Source organism: Psammomys obesus, unplaced genomic scaffold (assembly GCF_907164565.1).
Source record: "Psammomys obesus unplaced genomic scaffold, mPsaObe1.curated_primary_1811, whole genome shotgun sequence".
Taxonomy (NCBI): Eukaryota; Metazoa; Chordata; class Mammalia; order Rodentia; family Muridae; genus Psammomys; species Psammomys obesus.
The window spans coordinates 9,905,810-9,923,089 of NW_026585504.1; the positions used below are offsets into that span (position 1 = coordinate 9,905,810).

At 44.2% G+C, this 17,280-nt stretch overlaps 1 protein-coding gene across 1 annotated transcript in view; it reads left to right on the forward strand.

Moving 5' to 3' along the window:
• The window catches only part of Atp8b4 (ATPase phospholipid transporting 8B4 (putative)), a 175,449-nt gene that overhangs the window by 147,810 nt on the left and 10,359 nt on the right, over positions 1-17,280 (forward strand). Inside the window, exons 21-23 of the mRNA XM_055601660.1 lie at positions 984-1,167; positions 1,676-1,899; positions 12,444-12,527. Of these exons, the coding sequence (XP_055457635.1) occupies positions 984-1,167; positions 1,676-1,899; positions 12,444-12,527 (492 nt within the window). The remainder of the gene's footprint in view (positions 1-983; positions 1,168-1,675; positions 1,900-12,443; positions 12,528-17,280) is intronic.

The window sequence follows — 17,280 nt, forward strand, 5'->3', positions numbered from 1 at the left end:
GAAGCTATGACAAAAATGTTCTGTTAAATCCATTGCTTTTTACAGAAAAAAATCAGAGGCAGAATTGATGTTATTGAGTAAAAATGATAGCAAATACAAAGGTATCAAGGCAGGCTGGAAAACAAGCAATGCAGCCTCATGGGAATTACAAGAAGACTTAAAGGTGCTACTGAACATAGCCGCAGACAGTTATGTGGGCCAAACTGTAAAGGGCTGTGAATGTCTAGCTAAGGATTCACTCTAAGATATCTGTTACTCAAAAGTATGTTCATGTTTCCTTCGAATGTGGCTATTAGAGAGTGTAATGTGAGGCATTTCTAGAAAGGTCATTGTCCAGTTTTTTGGAGAGAATTGTGTTCTCTTTGTCAGTAATTTCTTAGAGTGTAGAAAGGCTCTTGCTATGTGGAACAGGGGTAGAAATGGTTGGGGAACCTTGGTTGAGGTGCAGGTGGCTTGCTGTCTTCTTGTTCAAGCTTCGCCTGATTTCAGCCACAATGGTTTTCTAGGGCCAACCTCCACTCATGTCCTTTTCATCTTGCCTGCACATTGGCATCCACAAACACTAACTGTACAAAACAGTGCAAAGGAGACCAGCAGCCTGTCATGTAGAAATTGCCATGCTTGGCAGTTCATTTAAAACTATTGAGATGTGGGTAGGTTCTGTCTGTTGCTTCCACTTACTTTAGTAGCTCCTGGAACTTTCCCAGTGTCTATTATAGCTGTATCTTGCCAAGATGGCGTGGCAACATTTCAAGGAGGCACACTGATGGCTCGTCTCCTTATTTTTATTTTCATTCCTGTGAAACTTACCGATGGCTCAATAGTCATAGTGTCATGCTTGTTATTGCTTTTGTGACTCTGAATTGACAAGGTAATGAAATGGTTCTGAAATTAAGTCAGCTAAGAACCAAGACATTAGCTTTGTAACTTACAACCATCGTGCATTTTGTTGCTATTCCTTTCTCTTTGTTTTGGTGATACAGGCCTATGCCCTAGAAAGTGATATTGAGAATGATCTTCTGGACCTTGCCTGCCTGTGCAAGACTGTGGTTTGCTGCAGAATGACCCCACTCCAGAAAGCCCAAGTAGTAGAGTTGGTGAAAAAGCACAGAAACGCTGTGACTTTGGCCATTGGTGACGGGGCCAACGATGTCAACATGATTAAAAGTAAGAGGGTATTTTTTTTTTTTACATGTGGTACTATATTGTAGAAACGTGCATTAATTTAATTTTACCGTGGTTCTTACATAAATCATATTTTCTGGGCTCAGCGCTTCCACAATTATTACTATGCCTAAGAGATTTGTCTTTAGTTAAACCCTCTGCATCTTTCTTAGTTTAGAAGGTGACATGGCTTGCCTTCTACTGCTTGGGAGGGAGAGATCAGTCAGGGCAGGTGAGAGTCCCCAGGGCTGTGTTCCCAGCAGCTGGGTTGAGCCCATCTTTGTTATTCATAAGTGAAAAGTGCAAATTTCCAAACCTTTCCCAGCCCAGTTTTCTCTGAGGTAAAACTAGGGTCAATGACTAGTTAATGATACGTGTGTGGAAAACTGTAGTAATTACCGTAGCCACACAGTGACGATAAATGATTGACATAAAAGAGGAACAGGTTCCTTAAGGATGCTGTGACGTTTGTCTGGGGATGAAAGCTTTTCCCGCCCCTGTTCCTTCCTAGGTGCCCACATCGGCATTGGCATCAGCGGTCAGGAAGGAATGCAAGCAGTCTTAGCCAGTGACTACGCATTGGCTCAGTTTAGATATCTCCAACGGCTGCTTCTTGTTCACGGAAGATGGTCCTATTACAGAATGTGCAAGTTTCTGTGCTATTTCTTCTACAAGAACTTTGCGTTCACCCTCGTGCATTTCTGGTTTGCCTTCTTCTGTGGTTTCTCAGCACAGGTGAGTAAAAAGCACCCTCGTTTCTCCTCCCACGGATGACACCCGCTCCTCTCCACACTATTTTACTGACAAAGAAAAAAAGACACCTATAAGCCTGTTGCAGGACAGTAGAATCATTAGGTGATTCAGTGTTAATGAGCTTTGATTCCAACCCACATAGAAATATATGTGTAGCTAGAATTTTTCTTATTTATAGAATAACCAATTACTCCTTTTCACATATCTTTTAGCTTTTCTTGAAATGTTTTGGTATAGTAACAGGTAAGCTCAATGAAGAGTTTTTAAAATACATTTTTATTCTTTAAAAATTTCACACATGCCTACAATATGTTTGATCATGCTACACCCACCTCACCCCAACTCCTTTCAGGTCCGTTTCCACTCCACCCCCCAAATTTAGGTCTTAAAAAATTACAACTTGCCAAATCCAGTTGTGCTGCCCATAAACTCATGGGCGTGGGGCCATTCACTGGCATGTGGTCAACCCACCAGGAACCACAGACTTAAAAAAAAAAAAACAACAACAACAAAAAACAACTGAGTTTCCTTCCACTGTCAGCCATCAATTACAAACAGTTCCTCAGCTAAGTTGGTGGGTCACCTCTCCTCTCCAGGCTGAAATGGTGACTGGCCTGATACTTGTAAGGGCTCCTGCAGGCAACCATAGCCACTATGTGTTCATGAATGCAAGGCTCGTCATATCCAGAGGAGACTGATTTCTCATTGGTATCTTCTTCCCCTGTCCTGTGGCTCTTATACTCTTTCTGCCCCCTCTTCCTCAGTGGTCTCATGCAGGGTGTATTAATATAGATGGCCCATTTCTGTCTGGGCATTCCAAAGGCACTCTGCATTTTGACCAGCTGTGAGTTCCTGTGTTAACCATCACCCCCTGCACAAAGAAACTTCTTTGATGTGGACTACAAGCTACACTAACTGACAGGTACAGAGAGAGGGATTTAGAGGACAATATGATATTTTCCACCAGGAAGAAGAAGGTGACCCTTTGACGTCAGAGCTGTTGTTATCATCCCACCAGCTAAATCTCATCTACAGATAATGTTGATGTCATTTCAGTGCTGCTTTGCATCCCTCAGCACATCTGGGCATGCTGGCTTTTGTTGTGGCTCACTGACTCTGCAGCTGGGTAGGGCTATTGAGAGGTTCCCTCCCTTGACAGCTCTCATAGAACCTTCAGATATTATGAGAGCTAGTGCTCAGGGAGGAGGCTCCTAGCTCAATTCCGGCTTGATTCTTAAAAGCCCTGAGTCTCAAGTGTGTGTTATTTCCAGAAACAGCATCTTACCTTTAAGTTCTGGGAGGCAACCAAGTGTAATGGCAATTATCTCTATTATTTTGAGAGTCTCTTTGACTCCCCTGATCTACAACTCTAGGGGGGTTTCCCATGCCTGACACTGGGGTTGTTGTTAGATTCCATTTAAAACAAATTCCTGCAAAAATTTTTTCTAAAGTTGGCAGAACACAGAAAGGAGGTTTTTCTCAATGATGCTGTGTAGAGCGAGCAAGTTCTAGAGCTTACAATGAGCCACTCTAAAGATGGAAGCCGGAGTCCTGTAACCCCACACCCTTGTGTGTGGTCTCTGTTTCAGGGGTTCTGAGAACTGACTGTGAGGACCACGGGAGGTGGGGCTTGAGTTGGCGAGGCTGGCTGTCTCTTCTCCCTGTTTTCACTTGAAGGGCTTGATTAGCACCAGGTTTGTGACATGCCTTGGCTTTCTCTCTGAGTCCTGTTCTTCTAAGGACAATGTGTTATAATGAGGCAAATACAAAGAAAACAACATGTTTGGAAGAGACACTGACCAGTCTGTGGAGCTTGGGAATTTATGAATGGTGCACATTCTTGCCTCCATTGAAACCATCTAGGTGGCTTTAGCCTCCAAAGTCACGTGCTGGATGTGGAGGCTTCCTCAGCTGGGAAAACCCACCTCTTTAGAAGAGAGCTGACAGAGGGGCTCTTGCTTTCTGCTGGTCTTTTCGTAAGTGGCCTTCCCTTTGAGGTTCCTTTTCTGTGCAGTCCTGGCAGAGGTGAAACTATCACACACTCTCCCGTGTCTTTGACTGCCCATTTGCAGTTAGCTCAGCTCCGGTTTAGGGCAGGTGCTCTATTGGTGTGCAGGGACACTGCCATGAAATGGAGGGAGGTAATTCCCACTGACCGAGAACTAAAAGCCTGGGAATGATTTTATTTGTATAAATGTGAAACGGATGTTAAATCACTCCATTGTCATATTTCTCTTATTTGTTCAAACAACTTTTTTGATTAAATTTTTATAAAATATATTTTGATGTTTTCCCACCCCCCCAGCTCCTCTCAGATCTTACATCCCTACCCACCCAACTTCATGTTCTTTTTTCCTCCTTAAAACAAAAACAAAAACAACACCCAAAAAACTCAAATAACTTCTCCCAGAAACAAACTAACTAACTAACTAACTAACTAACTAACTAACTAACTAACTAACTAACTAAATAAATAAATAAATAAATAAATAAATAAAATTTAAAAGATCTCAAAACATAGTAAGACAAAATTGCCTCCCCCCAAATCCCAGAATGAAATAAAAATCCCGCGACAAACAAGCATGGAGCTACTCCTAGCCATGGAGTCTGCAATGGAGTGTGTGGTTGGTATACCCAGTGACATTCCAGAGGAGAAAAAGGACTTTTCCTTCCCAGTTAGGTATCAGTTGCAAATAGCTTCTTGGTTAGGGTGGGATGTCTTGTCTACTTCCCTTTTTCACTGTTGTTATTCAGGTCTGGCTTGAACCTGTGCAGGACTGTGCACACTGCCACAGTCTTTGTACATTCATGTTGCGTCAGCCCTGCTGTGTCTGGAAGGCGCTGTTTCCTTGGAGTCATCCAGCACCTCCGTCTCTTATAATTTTTCTACTTCCTCTTTCTCATCAGTCCTTGAGCATCGATGGGAGGAGTTGGATGAAAACATCCCATTTAGGACTGAGTGCTACACAGTCTCTCACTCTCTGCACACTGTCTAGTTGTGTGTCTCTGTGTTAATCCCCACATGTCATAAGAGGAAGCGTCTCTGATGAGGGCTGAGTCATGCCTTGATCTGTGGATATAGAAATATGCCGCTAGGAGTCATTTTGATGCTCAGTTCCCATAACAGAATAACAATAGTAGGTTTTCTTGTAGGTCCATGACCTCTCCAGTCTGAAGCTCTTTGGGTCAGGTATGGGTTCCTTCTCATGGAGTGGACCTTAAACCCAATTTCAAAGAGTGGTTGGTTCTTCCTCTAATATCTGTGCCCCTGCCACAGCAGTGTGTGTTGCGGGTAGGTTGCTTTTATAAGTCACTGGTTGCGTAGCAGGGTGATATTGATGCTTCCCTTTCTCCTCCAGTGGCATGAAGAGTGCCTTCCAGCACTGCAAATGCTAGTCAGTGGGGGTGAGGTGTCTAGTGGGGCACCCACTTGACTTCTTATTCGATTATATGCATGATGTGTCTTCAACAATAGAGCCTTACCATCAGGTTGTGGAGAGCAACCAACAGCCTTGGCAATGGCCTATAATGCTTGGGGAAGTTGGGAGCCTATGGTACCCTTTTGACCAGTGACTGAAGGATGTAACCCCTTCTTGGCACTGGGGGTTTTAGTTGGTGGCATTTGATATTTTTTCCCATTATGTGGTAATACCAGTTAGATTCTTTTCATGTATGTATGTGTTTTAGGAAGCTTGTCTTAGTCATTGTTTTATCTGTGAATAGACACCATGATCAAGGCAACTCTTATAAAGGAAACGATATATTTGGGGCTGGCTTACAGTTTGAGAGGTTTAGTCTATTATCAGCATGGGGCGGGGTAGCATGGCAACACGCAAGCAGACATGGTACTGGAGAAGGAGCCCAGAGTACTACATTCAGATCTGCATGCAGCAGGAAGAGAGAGCCACTGGTCCTGGCTAGTGCCCTGGAACCTCAAATCTCATCCTCCAACGAGACCATGCCTCAAGTAGTGCCACTCCCTAATGACCAAGAATTCAAATATATAAACCAAGGAGGGCATTCCTATTCGAATCACCAAAAATCTTCTACAGTAATAGATTTCCATATGGCCTTTAGTGTTGTCCCTCCCCAATTCCCTCCTTGGCTTTTCTCTCCCACTCCCCCCTATTCAAGCCTCCTACTCCAGTGTCCCCTCTATCTTTCCATAACTATATTCTATTTCTCCCTTCTTGGAAGATCCTCTTCCTCTCCCCTTGCCCGTGTCCCTTACTAAGTACCTAACCTCTGTGTACCAAATATCAAAAGTTTAAACACTAATTTAAGATATAAGAGAAAACATACAATATTTAAATTATATTAAAATTTTTTATCCTGTGTGTGCCTGGGATGAGGAGCCGGAGTGCCATGCTGTACATGTGCGGGTGAGAGGACAACTTTCAAGGGTTCTCTCCCTCCACAGCGTCGGTCCTGGACTCAAACCCAGCTCACCAGGCTTAGGGCAAGTGTCTTTTCCCACTGAGCTGTCTTGATGGCCCCCAAAATGCATGTTGAAGTAGAACCTTTGCTCTGGCAGAGTGTTTAGAGGTGTGTGTGTGGGGGTGTAAACCTTTATCTTATAAAGGAAGAACTTGGGGTTCCTCAAGAGCTGGGACTCAGGTGAGCACAGTCAGGAGTGCAGCTCTTCCCGTCAGTTCTCTGTCGACTCAGCTGGAACAAGCTTCCCCAGGCGAACTGCCTTCCCTCTAGAATCATCTCGAAGCTTGAGTCCACCTCCTGTCAACAAATACTCCAACTCAACTGCCACCAAGGGACAAATAAGCATCACCTGGCTTGGTGACATTTCCAGCTGGATTTTTAGTTTAGCAGAGCTTAGATAAAGGTTGGGTAATGGCTTTCTGCAGGGCACGCCTTCTCCTAACCCACTGTTGCAGCCTAGATGATTTCCTTGAGTTCAGTGTGTGTGTGTGTTTATTGCTAATATCTGTAACTTATTTTAAAGGCACTCAGCCCTGCAGGGGCTTTAATAAAGATGAGTTGTTCCTCTAAAAATTGCTGAGGCCCAGTTTAGGAAATTCACATTTGAAACTGTGTAAGTGTTGGCGCTGAGTGCTTGAGATGATATGATCTGATGACAATTTATCATTGTCAGGGAAATACAGAGATGTGTATCTTAAAAAAATTCCGTGTAATATGGAAGCAATTATCTTGTCAAGGCTGGAAAAGGTTTGTCAAATAATCTAAGAAAATATACAGTGAAACTCTGGAAAGTGATGGGAAAGAGTGAAACTAATCTTGAGGTCCGATGGCGTCACAGGTTTTGATACCCGAGGCCTGTTTCCACACGGCAGGAGAGTTCCTCTGCCTTTGCCTTCCAGATGTGCCCTGTGGAAACCCTAGAGACAGGCTGATGTTCAGGCTTGGCTCTTCTCCCCGTCCTGCTAGACTCTGTTAACTGCAGACTGACAACTGAAGAACTAAAGTAGTAGACCTCTTGTTTACTTCTCAGGGTGTTTTCTTTACCAGACCAAGGTTTTTGAGGACTGGAAGAAGTTATATAACCTTTCTCTGTCTGCAACACCCAGCAAGCACGAGGACATGCATTTCTAAAGAGGCATCTTATGCTCTCTCTCTCTCTCTCTCTCTCTCTCTCTCTGTGCTTAACTCAAACCCAGGGCCTTGTTCATGCTGAGTAAGCACCAGGTCCACAAGCCAAGCTCTTTTATGACATTATTTGTAACTAGATACTGAGATAGGTTCTTGGGCTCCCAGATGAGGAAGTCTCCAGGAACTGGCAGGTTGATAAGGTGGGGCTAGGAACCAGCATGTAAGTAATTACAGGTCAGTGCTAGGAAGCACTAAGATGTGGTGAGTCATGGTACTAACAAGGGGCCTGGAATGCAGCCCTGGAATGAACTATTGGAGAGAGGCTGCTGTGGCTCTTCTGCCTTTGGATGCTCTTGGCATCCAAACTGCTTCAAGCTGGTGCCTCTCACCTGGGAAAGGGGGTCCTAAGGTGAATGACATAATTCACTGCAAGGGATGGGAGTGGGCTAGCTCAGGAAGGTATCCTAAAAGACCTGCCACCTTCTCCAAGTTGATTCCTCAGGATCAGTCAAAGGTGAGCAGGCTGGAATCAGATCAGGCACCCCCGCTGAGGGGCTGCAGGAAGAGGGGTGAGGGGTGAGTACCGGCTGGGTAGAGGCACAGCCATTGACCAGGACAACAGACATCTTGGATCTTTAACAGTAAGTTGGTTATGAAGACTGTTGCAGAAAGGGAGGAACCTACAATTTCCTCTCCCCAAATGACTCTAGCTTGTGTCAGGTTGACCTAAAACTAACCAGCACAGATACACAGAGAATATAAACTTCCTCCCTCTTGGGTGAGAGTTTTCCTGGGGAGTCACAGCATATGTGTTCACTCACTCAAGAAATGGAACCCACAATGGACCAGAAAAACAGTTGCAGTAAATGTCCGTCTTGGTAAACCAACCAGTTTTCTTTGGGGTCACTAACAGGATTGTCTGGGAGGGGCTGCTTACAGGGTCAGAGATGACAGACAGCTGATGTCAGCCACACGCTGACACCCAGGAAAGCTGTGACCCTAGAGCACCCTGCACAGCTTGCAGGCAGCATGAGCGGTCTGAGTCTCCCCCCCCCACCCGCCCCCAGCCATCTCAGCAGGCTCCTCCTGCTGGAGAGGATGCTTTCATTGGTAGGAAACTGCCTCACACATTTTCTCACTCATTTACTGGCCCTTCCCAATTCCATTCACCCTTCAGATCTGGTTGGCACTGATGCTCAGGTGCCTTTTTCTCACCACAGGGTCTAATCATGCTGCCAATGCCTCCTCATCCATGACCAGCAGCACACTCAGGTCCAGGCCATTCAAGTCCAGTACAACTCCACAGAGCACTGCTGGTTAGGACTTGGCGCCCGAGGAACGGCTTCTCCTCTTTGTCTTTAACAAATCCTCATTTCAAAAGTGCATGATGTTGCTGAGACACAGAACACTTCAAATTCAGATTTAGCCTTTAAAACTACCAGGATATTTCCTCTTCAAGATAATTTACATCTGCAGGGCATAATTTAAAGGGTCATCTTATTTATGTGACTAAGCACAACCTACTTTAACGGCTCTGACTCATTCAATTCTGAGGTTCTCCAATGCTTTAGCACTTCCACACGAAGAAATTGTGCTTCAGAATACATCCAAAATCTGATAGGTTGCTCTAGAGCCTGTTTTCTTTTATCGGAAGCACTCGCTTGCTTCCATGTTTATCACCGCCCTTCAGTCTGTTTTCAGCTCAATCCTCCAGTGCTCTCAACCAGTTAACCACACAGAAACCTTGTCTTTAGGGGTTTGTCTGTCTGTCTGTCTGTCTGTTTGTTTGTTTATTGAGATGGCATGTCACCAAGTTCCCTCAGTTGATCTTGCTTTCTCTCCCCTCACCCCCTGCCTCAGCCCCCCAAATGCTGGTATTTTAAGGCGTCCTCACTGTTTCTGGCTGCTCTTCCTTAGCTCTTGCTGTCTGTGGGTCATCCCATGGCAGCCGTGCTGTTTGCTGGGCACAGGATGCTTTTCCTAGGTGTGCTTCATGAGCCCCTCCTGGACCGGAGTGTGCTTGTACTAGAGATCCACTCCAGTCCTTTCCTTCAGACTTTGTCTGCAGTTCACTTCCCAGTGAGGTCATCTCCAATTGCCTTGTTGCACCGATAACCCTCTCACGTCCCTGTCTCCCTCCCCCCCCCCCCACTGGTAATGACTGCATTCTGCTTTACTCCTTCCCTCCCTCCCTCTCTCCCTTCCTTCAAAATTTGACCTTTTATTGTATCTTCCCTTTGCCATTACACTGCAAATTCCTTGATATATTTCCAATTGAGTGATCATGTTGAGTTATTACTACATAGAATCTAGTATTTGAGGCATAGCTATTTCTCAATGCATATCAAAATGTAAGTGAATGAGTGCTGTTGGGGCAGTAGGATGGTCATGGCAGTAGTTCTGGATTTGAATGTTTACATATCCCTATAATAAGAGACTCTGAAAGATTCTCTCTCCACTTTTCTATGACATCAACAAAATGTGCATGTAATTTCTGTTCTACTAGTGGGACTCATACAAAGGTTTTATTTGTTTGTTTGTTTGTTTTGGAAACAGGGTCTTTTCTAGGTCAGGCTGACCTCAAACTCACTATGTAGTTGGAGGTGACCTGAAATTGGCAATCCCCCTGCCTCCACCCTCTGGGTGCCGTGATCGCAGGCCTGTACCTCTGCCTCTGACTTAGATAGCACTACAGATCAAATCCAAGGCACCATGCATGTTTGCAAGCATTCTGCTGACTGGGCTGCATTGCCGACGCCTAGACAAGGCTGTCTTATGCATCCTGCTCTATGCTCGTGAGGGGACGCTTTTACTGTCTTGCTTACCTCCAATGCGGCACTGAGGTTTGTGCTCCTTTTGCTGTAAGCTTCTCCCAAGAAAAGATCCGAATGGAGTGGAGGGGGAGCAGGCTCATTTCCATGTTTCTCCAGGAATCCTTCCATTGATTATTTGTATATCGCTTAGGTCATGTGTTTGAAGCTGGTAAGAAGCTATTAGAAACTTTCAGAAGGCAATAGTAACCCATTGCAAGGGTCTGCTGTCTCACATATGGGTGCTTTGCTGTGCCACAGGCATTAGATCATCTCACCCCCACAGATACACCGAGAGGGGGAGATGGTGCCCCTTCAGAGCTGAGCTGGAGCTGAGCATGGTGATACCTGTAATCTCAGCCTGTGGGAGCCAGAGTCAGGAGGATAGCTCAAAGGATAGCCTGGGCTACCTTATGACTAAGGACCCATTTTAAAAACAATAAGAAACAAATCAAGCTAAAAGTGAACAACCATAGATTAGGAGACAGAAGTTAGAGAAGCTAGCAGCCCCCGATCAAGGGCAGAACTTGCAGAGAGCACACGATCTGCCCTTGACCTCTGAGTTACTTATCTCTGACCAGGAATGTTTTCACGCTTTGGATGGTATTTCTCGTGCACGTGTCACTTCCTTTTTTATTTTTAACTTATTTTTAATTTATTACAATTTATTCACTTTGTATCTCTGCTGTAGACCCCACCCTGGTCCCCTCCCAATCCTACCCTCCCTCCCTGTTCTCCTATGCCCCTCCCCTAGTCCACTGATAGGGGAGGTCCTTCTCCCCTTCCCTCTGACCCTAGTCTATCAGGTCTCATCAGGACTGGCTGCATTGTCTTCCTCTGTGGCCTGGTAAGGCTGCTCCCTCCTTCTCCCTCCCTGCCCTCCGTTTTCAAGGGGAGGTGATCAAAGAGCCAGCCACTGAGTTCATCTCACTGACAGTCCCTGTTCCCATTACTAGGGAACTCACTTGGACACTGAGCTGCCATGGGCTACATCTGTGCAGGGGTTCTAGGTTATCTCCATGAATGGTCCTTAGTTGGAGTATCAGTCTCAGAAAAGACCCCTGGCCCAGAATTTTGGTTCTGTTGCTCTCCTTGTGGAGCTCCTGTCCCCTCCAGGTCTTTCTATCTCCCCTTTAATCTGCTTTAATATCCTGCTGGGTCGAATCTTTCAGAGGCCTTCTGTGGTAGGCTCCTGTCCTATTCTCTGTTTTCTCCATCTTCCAAGGTCTATCCCGTTTGCCTTTCTGTGTGAGGATTGATCATCTTACCCAGGTTCTTCCTTCTTGCTCAGCTTCTTTAGGTGTACAGATTTTAATATGGTTATCCTATATTATATGTCTCATGAAACTGAAAAGCTTCTGTAAAACAAAGGACAAAACATCAGAACAAAATAATAGTCTACAAACTGGGAAAGGATCTTCACCAACCCTATATCTGACAGAGGGCTGATATCTAGAATATATAAAGAACTGAAGAAGTTAAACAGCAACAAACCAAGTAATCCAATTAAAAAAATGAGGTACAGAGCTAAACAGAGAATTCTCAAAAGAGGAATGTAGAATGGCAGACAAAAACTTAAAGGAATGCTCAATCATCAGGGAAATGCAAATCAAAATGACCCTGAGATTTCACCTCACACCCATCAGAATGGCTAAGACCAAAAACTCAAGTGACAACACATGCTGGAGAGGATGTGGAGAAAGGGGAACCCTCCTCCATTGCTGGTGGGAATGTAAACTTGTACAACCACTTTGGAAATCAATCTGGCGCTTTCTCAGACAATTAGGAATACTGTTACCTCAAGATCCAGCTATACCACTCCTAGGCATATATCCAAAAGATGCTCAAGTATACAGCAAGGACATTTGCTCAGCCATGTTTGTAGCAGCTTTATTTGTAATAGCCAGAAGCTGGAAACAACCCAGATGTCCCTCAGCTGAGAAATGGATACAGAAATTGTGGTACATTTACACAATGGAATACTATTCAGCAATTAAAAACAAGAAAATCATGAAATTTGCAGGCAAATGGTGGGAACTAGAAAAGATCATCCTGAGTGAGGTATCCCAGAAGCAGAAAAACACACACGGTATATGCTCACTTATAAGTGGATATTAGATGTGTCACTTCTTTTGTCACTTTTTTTTCCAGACTGTTTATGACCAGTGGTTCATCACTCTTTTCAACATTGTCTACACATCCCTACCCGTTTTAGCCATGGGAATTTTTGACCAGGTAGGTGGTTTTTGCTATATTTGTTGCTTTCTCTTCTCTATTAAAACTTTCAACTGTTGCTGGCTAGCTTTTAAGTAGAAGGCTGATTCGTGGGAAGATCACCAGGAATGCAGTTTTAAAAGAAGCGTTACATGGGTCACAAGTCCTTCTGGCTCCCTTTCCTTACCTGCTCTTCTCCAGAAAGGTTCTCCATCCAAGCTTGCCTGGTCTGTTCTTAGAGACTCAACTCTTGCAGTGTTGATGTGAGGTTCTGGGGAAATCATGCATGAAGTTTTTTCCTTTCATTCACATCCAGCATTTCTCAAATTTCCATGACTGTACCTTTTAAAAATATAGTATTTTAAGTCAAGTTTTTGAGAATTTCACAAACACAGGCAGTGTATTTTGATCACATTCACTGCCCCTAACCTTACCCCCAAGTCTTCCCAGATCTACCCCAAAACCCACACTTCCCCTCTTAACTTTACATCTCCTCTTTCTCCTTATTTTTTTAATTTTTAAATTTATTTTTCTTTCATATCTTTCACATACTTAGTCTTTTTTTTTTTTTTAACCTGCTTAACTGTTTTTTTTGGTGAACAGAAACATTCCAATTTCATGATACCTTATTCATTGATTGTTGGTTCTATTTCCTGAGTAACTAGTGTCCTATTCAGAAACTCCCTAGATGAGCCTAAATCCTGATATGTACTTCTTACTCTTTTCTGTAGAAGTTTTGAAGGTTTTGTTTTATTTGGAGTTGATTTTTGTGCATCATGAGATATAAGGATCAAGTAGGAATCAAATTTTCCAAGTGCTATTTGTTAAAGATGTTGCCTTTTCTTCAGTGTGTGTGTGTGTGTGGTTTTTTTTTTTTTTATCATCTTTACTAAACAAGTCAGGTGGATCTAGGTGTTTGTACTTATATCTCAGGCTTCAATTTTATTTCACTGATTAGTGTGCTTTTTTGGTGTGCCAATGCTGTGTAGTCTTAACAGCATAGCTCTGTAGTATAAGCTAAAATAAGGATTGGTGATATTTCTGGCAGCATTTTTATTGTTCCAAGCCATTCTAGCTATCTTGAGTCTTTTGAGCCTCCATATTAATTCTAATATTTTTAAGTTTCTATGAAGAATTACATTTGAATTTTGATGGATATTGCATTGAATCTGGCTGCTGATTTTGATAGGATGGGCTTTATCACAATGTTAATCCCACCAGTTCATGAATACGGTCTGTCCATCTTCTGTGTCCTCTTCAATTTCTTTCTTTGGTGTCTTAAAGTTTCTCATCGTACAGGTCTTTCACGTCCTTATGTAACTATATCTTTACTTTCCCCTGCCCCATTAAATGTTAGAGCACAGTTTCTGTAGCTTTCCCCACCTGTAATCAGGCTCCAATGACCCTGTGGTCCACCAAGACTTCCTAGGACACCTCTGTGACTCTCAGAGCACACACACACACTTGGCAGGAAAAGAAAAAGAGGCCTGCCTTCCTCCTCTGCTGCCCAGGACAAAGACAACTTTAAATTATGTCTCTCTCCCAAATAATTCTGTCTGGAAAGTCCTGTCATTCCCCTGGAAAGTCTATAGAAGTTAAAAAGAGACTTGAAGACTTCTCTTTAGCTTCTCATCATGCTAGCAATGGTAACTGAACGAAAACGAGGACATGACCACTCCAAGGTATATATGGTTGAGGAGAAGGGTTTTACTACGCATGTGAAGGAAAGAATGCCCAGAGGCATCTGGATGAGTCCATACTGAACTGGGCCTTAAGAGGAGAGAAATGGGGGATGGGGAAAAGCGTGAGAGGAAGAGAAGAGAGAGAGAAGAGGAGCCGGAGACCAAGAGAGGATCTGGCCAAAATGGCAGGTTTATAGAAGAATGAGGAGCTGTGGGAAGGGAAGGGAATCCCTTGGGTTGAAGAAGTCTAAGGTAGGGGCAAGGTGAGAAGTTCCGGGAGGAGCCACAGGTACTGATGGGCCTTGTATTGAGTTTCACTGGGACTGGACAGTGGCTGTCTTTCCTAATGCTCTCCCACTTCAAGCTCTGTCATTTCCCCTTCCTAGCATAGTTAATGAGGCTTTTTGTTTTAGTGAAGCTTATTCTGCAGGGCTCTCCCCTGTCAAGTCCCTTCATGAACCTGTTGCTCTGGCTTCAAACATTAAAATGCCCCTGAGTTCATGCACTGGGAAGTGCTGTTATCCCTTTGGGGTTTGTAGAGAACCATGCAGGGCTAAGGAAAGGGACAAGGGTGGTACATAAAATATCAGCAGGAACAGAGAAGCTTCTTTGGCCACCACAGACCAGAAAAGAGCCCACAGGGCACTGAATGGCCCACAGGTGAGCACACACAACCCCTCAGTCATGGAGAGAAAGAGCACAGACTTTCATCTAGTGTGTGTGTGTGTGTGTGTGTGTGTGTGTGTGTGAGGCAGGAGAAGGAGGAGAAATCAGTTACAAAAAATGGTGCTTCATGGTCCACTCTGGTTTGGAATTTACTTCCTGGCAAAGGGGGAAGTCTAGTTGCCTGTGGGGAAGCGGAAGCCTAGCCAGTAAAGTTTCCATGGCACAATTAAAGTGTATTGCTTTAAAAAGGGTTTTTTTTTTTTGAAGTATTCTTGAGACCATATTTTCTCTAATATGTTATTAGAGCTGTTTACTAGGCTTCATTTTCTGGCCCAAAGCTATCTATTGCACAATACACATCTTCACACTGTGAGGTCACCACTTCGGAGCTGGTTCAGACTCTCCTGTCCATATGTAAAAAAAGGGCGTGTGCACAGAATGCTGAACTTCAGAAGACCTTAGAGGTAAAGGATTAAGCACAGGCTCTTCCAAGTGCTGGTGTTTACAAGTGTTTCTTTTCTTGGTGCTTTGTAGCTGCCCACAATGCGGAATCAAATAGTAAAAATAAAGCAGTTCTGGGAAAAAAAACAAAAACAAAAAAAAAAAACAAAACAAAACCCCAAACAGTTATTGTGCAATTTGAAAAAAGCAAAGCAAAACAAACCACCATGATTCTCCTTAATGCCATCACGTCTGTTCCTCTCTTTTCTTGGTTTGTCCGAGTTGGCCCTTAAGCTGAGGGCAGAGTTATGGATGCTGGGCTAGAAGGCCGCAGGGACAACCTGTGGTGCCACTCATTTTGTCTGAAGGCAACCAAGTTCTGGGGGTAGAGGGTTCTAGTCATGGACCAACCTGCCAACCAGCCAGTAAGCGGCAGAAATATGACCATCATCACAAGCTTCCTTGATTTTGGGCTGCTACATTTTGCTGTCATTATTGATTATTATCATTATTTTAGTAATGTTTTGTGTTAGCATAGGCTATTGACTATTTAATATGGGAAAAGGACTCTGCAGAAACATCTCTTAGTCATGGCAGTGGTTTCTGTGAAGGAGGAATAACTGTTTGCATTTCTGCAGATGAAGAAATCAAGACTCTGGTTAAGTGACTACACATTGCCAAAGCTGAGCCTTTGGCTCAGCACTCTCTCTCTCTCTCTCTCTGTGTGTGTGTGTGTGTGTGTGTGTGTGTGTGTTTCCAGAGCTGAGGACCGAACCCAGAGCCTTGCGCTTGCTAGGCAAGTGCTCTACTACTGAGCTAAATCCCCAGACCACACTGTGTGGTTTTAAAGCCTGTCCGTATAACCACACCAGTCACTGCGCAGGTATACAACAGCTTCCCCAGGGAGGACTCCTTAAAGAGAAGGTGTCAGAATTCATGGGACCCCATCCTGTGCAGTCTGGGCCATCCCACAAAAATGAAGGAGAACTGGATACCCCCTACCCCTCCCAGAATTTATCATCTATGGCTGCTACTTCTCCACCTATGGTCTTCTCTCTCTCTCTCTCTCTCTCTCTCTCTCTCTCTCTCTCTGTCTCTCTGAGAAAGAGTTTCTTTGTGTAGCCTTGGCTGGTCTGGAACTAGCTCTGTAGACCAGGTTGGCCTCGAACTCACAGAGATTCACTTACCTCTGCCTCCAACTGTTGGGATTTAAAGGCATGCACCACCATCGCCTGGCTGGTCTTTTGGTTTTGTCAAATCTATGCTGGTCATCCTTTTGGTATTGGCCTTGGTTTTGATGCTTACACTGTAGTATTGGCCTCACTTTGCCCTTAGCTAGAAATGCACAATCTGCTTCATAGATTCTTATGTCCATTAAATTAAAAACAAAACAAAGCAGTTGTTTCTAGAGTTTGGTGGCTGCTAAAAACGGAGCCTCTTACTCTGACTGGTTCTGTTGGCATTTACTACTCGGCTCTCACTGGTTGAAGTTCTCAGCCCCCTTCCTATTATGAACACCATGTGGGATTTCTTCATTTTCCCACAGTTCCTGCTCACCTCATCCCCTAATCGCCAGCCCTGACTCTGCAGCTCTCTGCATCCAGCTCCTAATCACTCTCAAACACTGCGTCAGTAATTTCCTTCTGGTCCATGCCTATCCATAATGTGCTGGAGTTTGACAACGTCTGAGATGGCAGCAGCCATGGCAGCCTGTGGAGAAAACAAATTTTGAGTTCAGATAGCTGCGTTCAAGTTCAGTCAAGTCCTTGCTCTGCTGCATAAGATCTGTGTGACCTCTCCTCATCTCTCCTGGAGATGGAAGGCTCTCCACAGAAAAATAGGGATCATTTGTAATTGGATGGGTTCTTCTGGGAATAAAGACAAGATAATGTCCTGTTCTCACGAGGGAGTAGTAGGTAATCGAGCATGCGTACAATGGCACAATGACCTTGTCTATTTCTGGGGATAGGGAACACAGGGCCTCT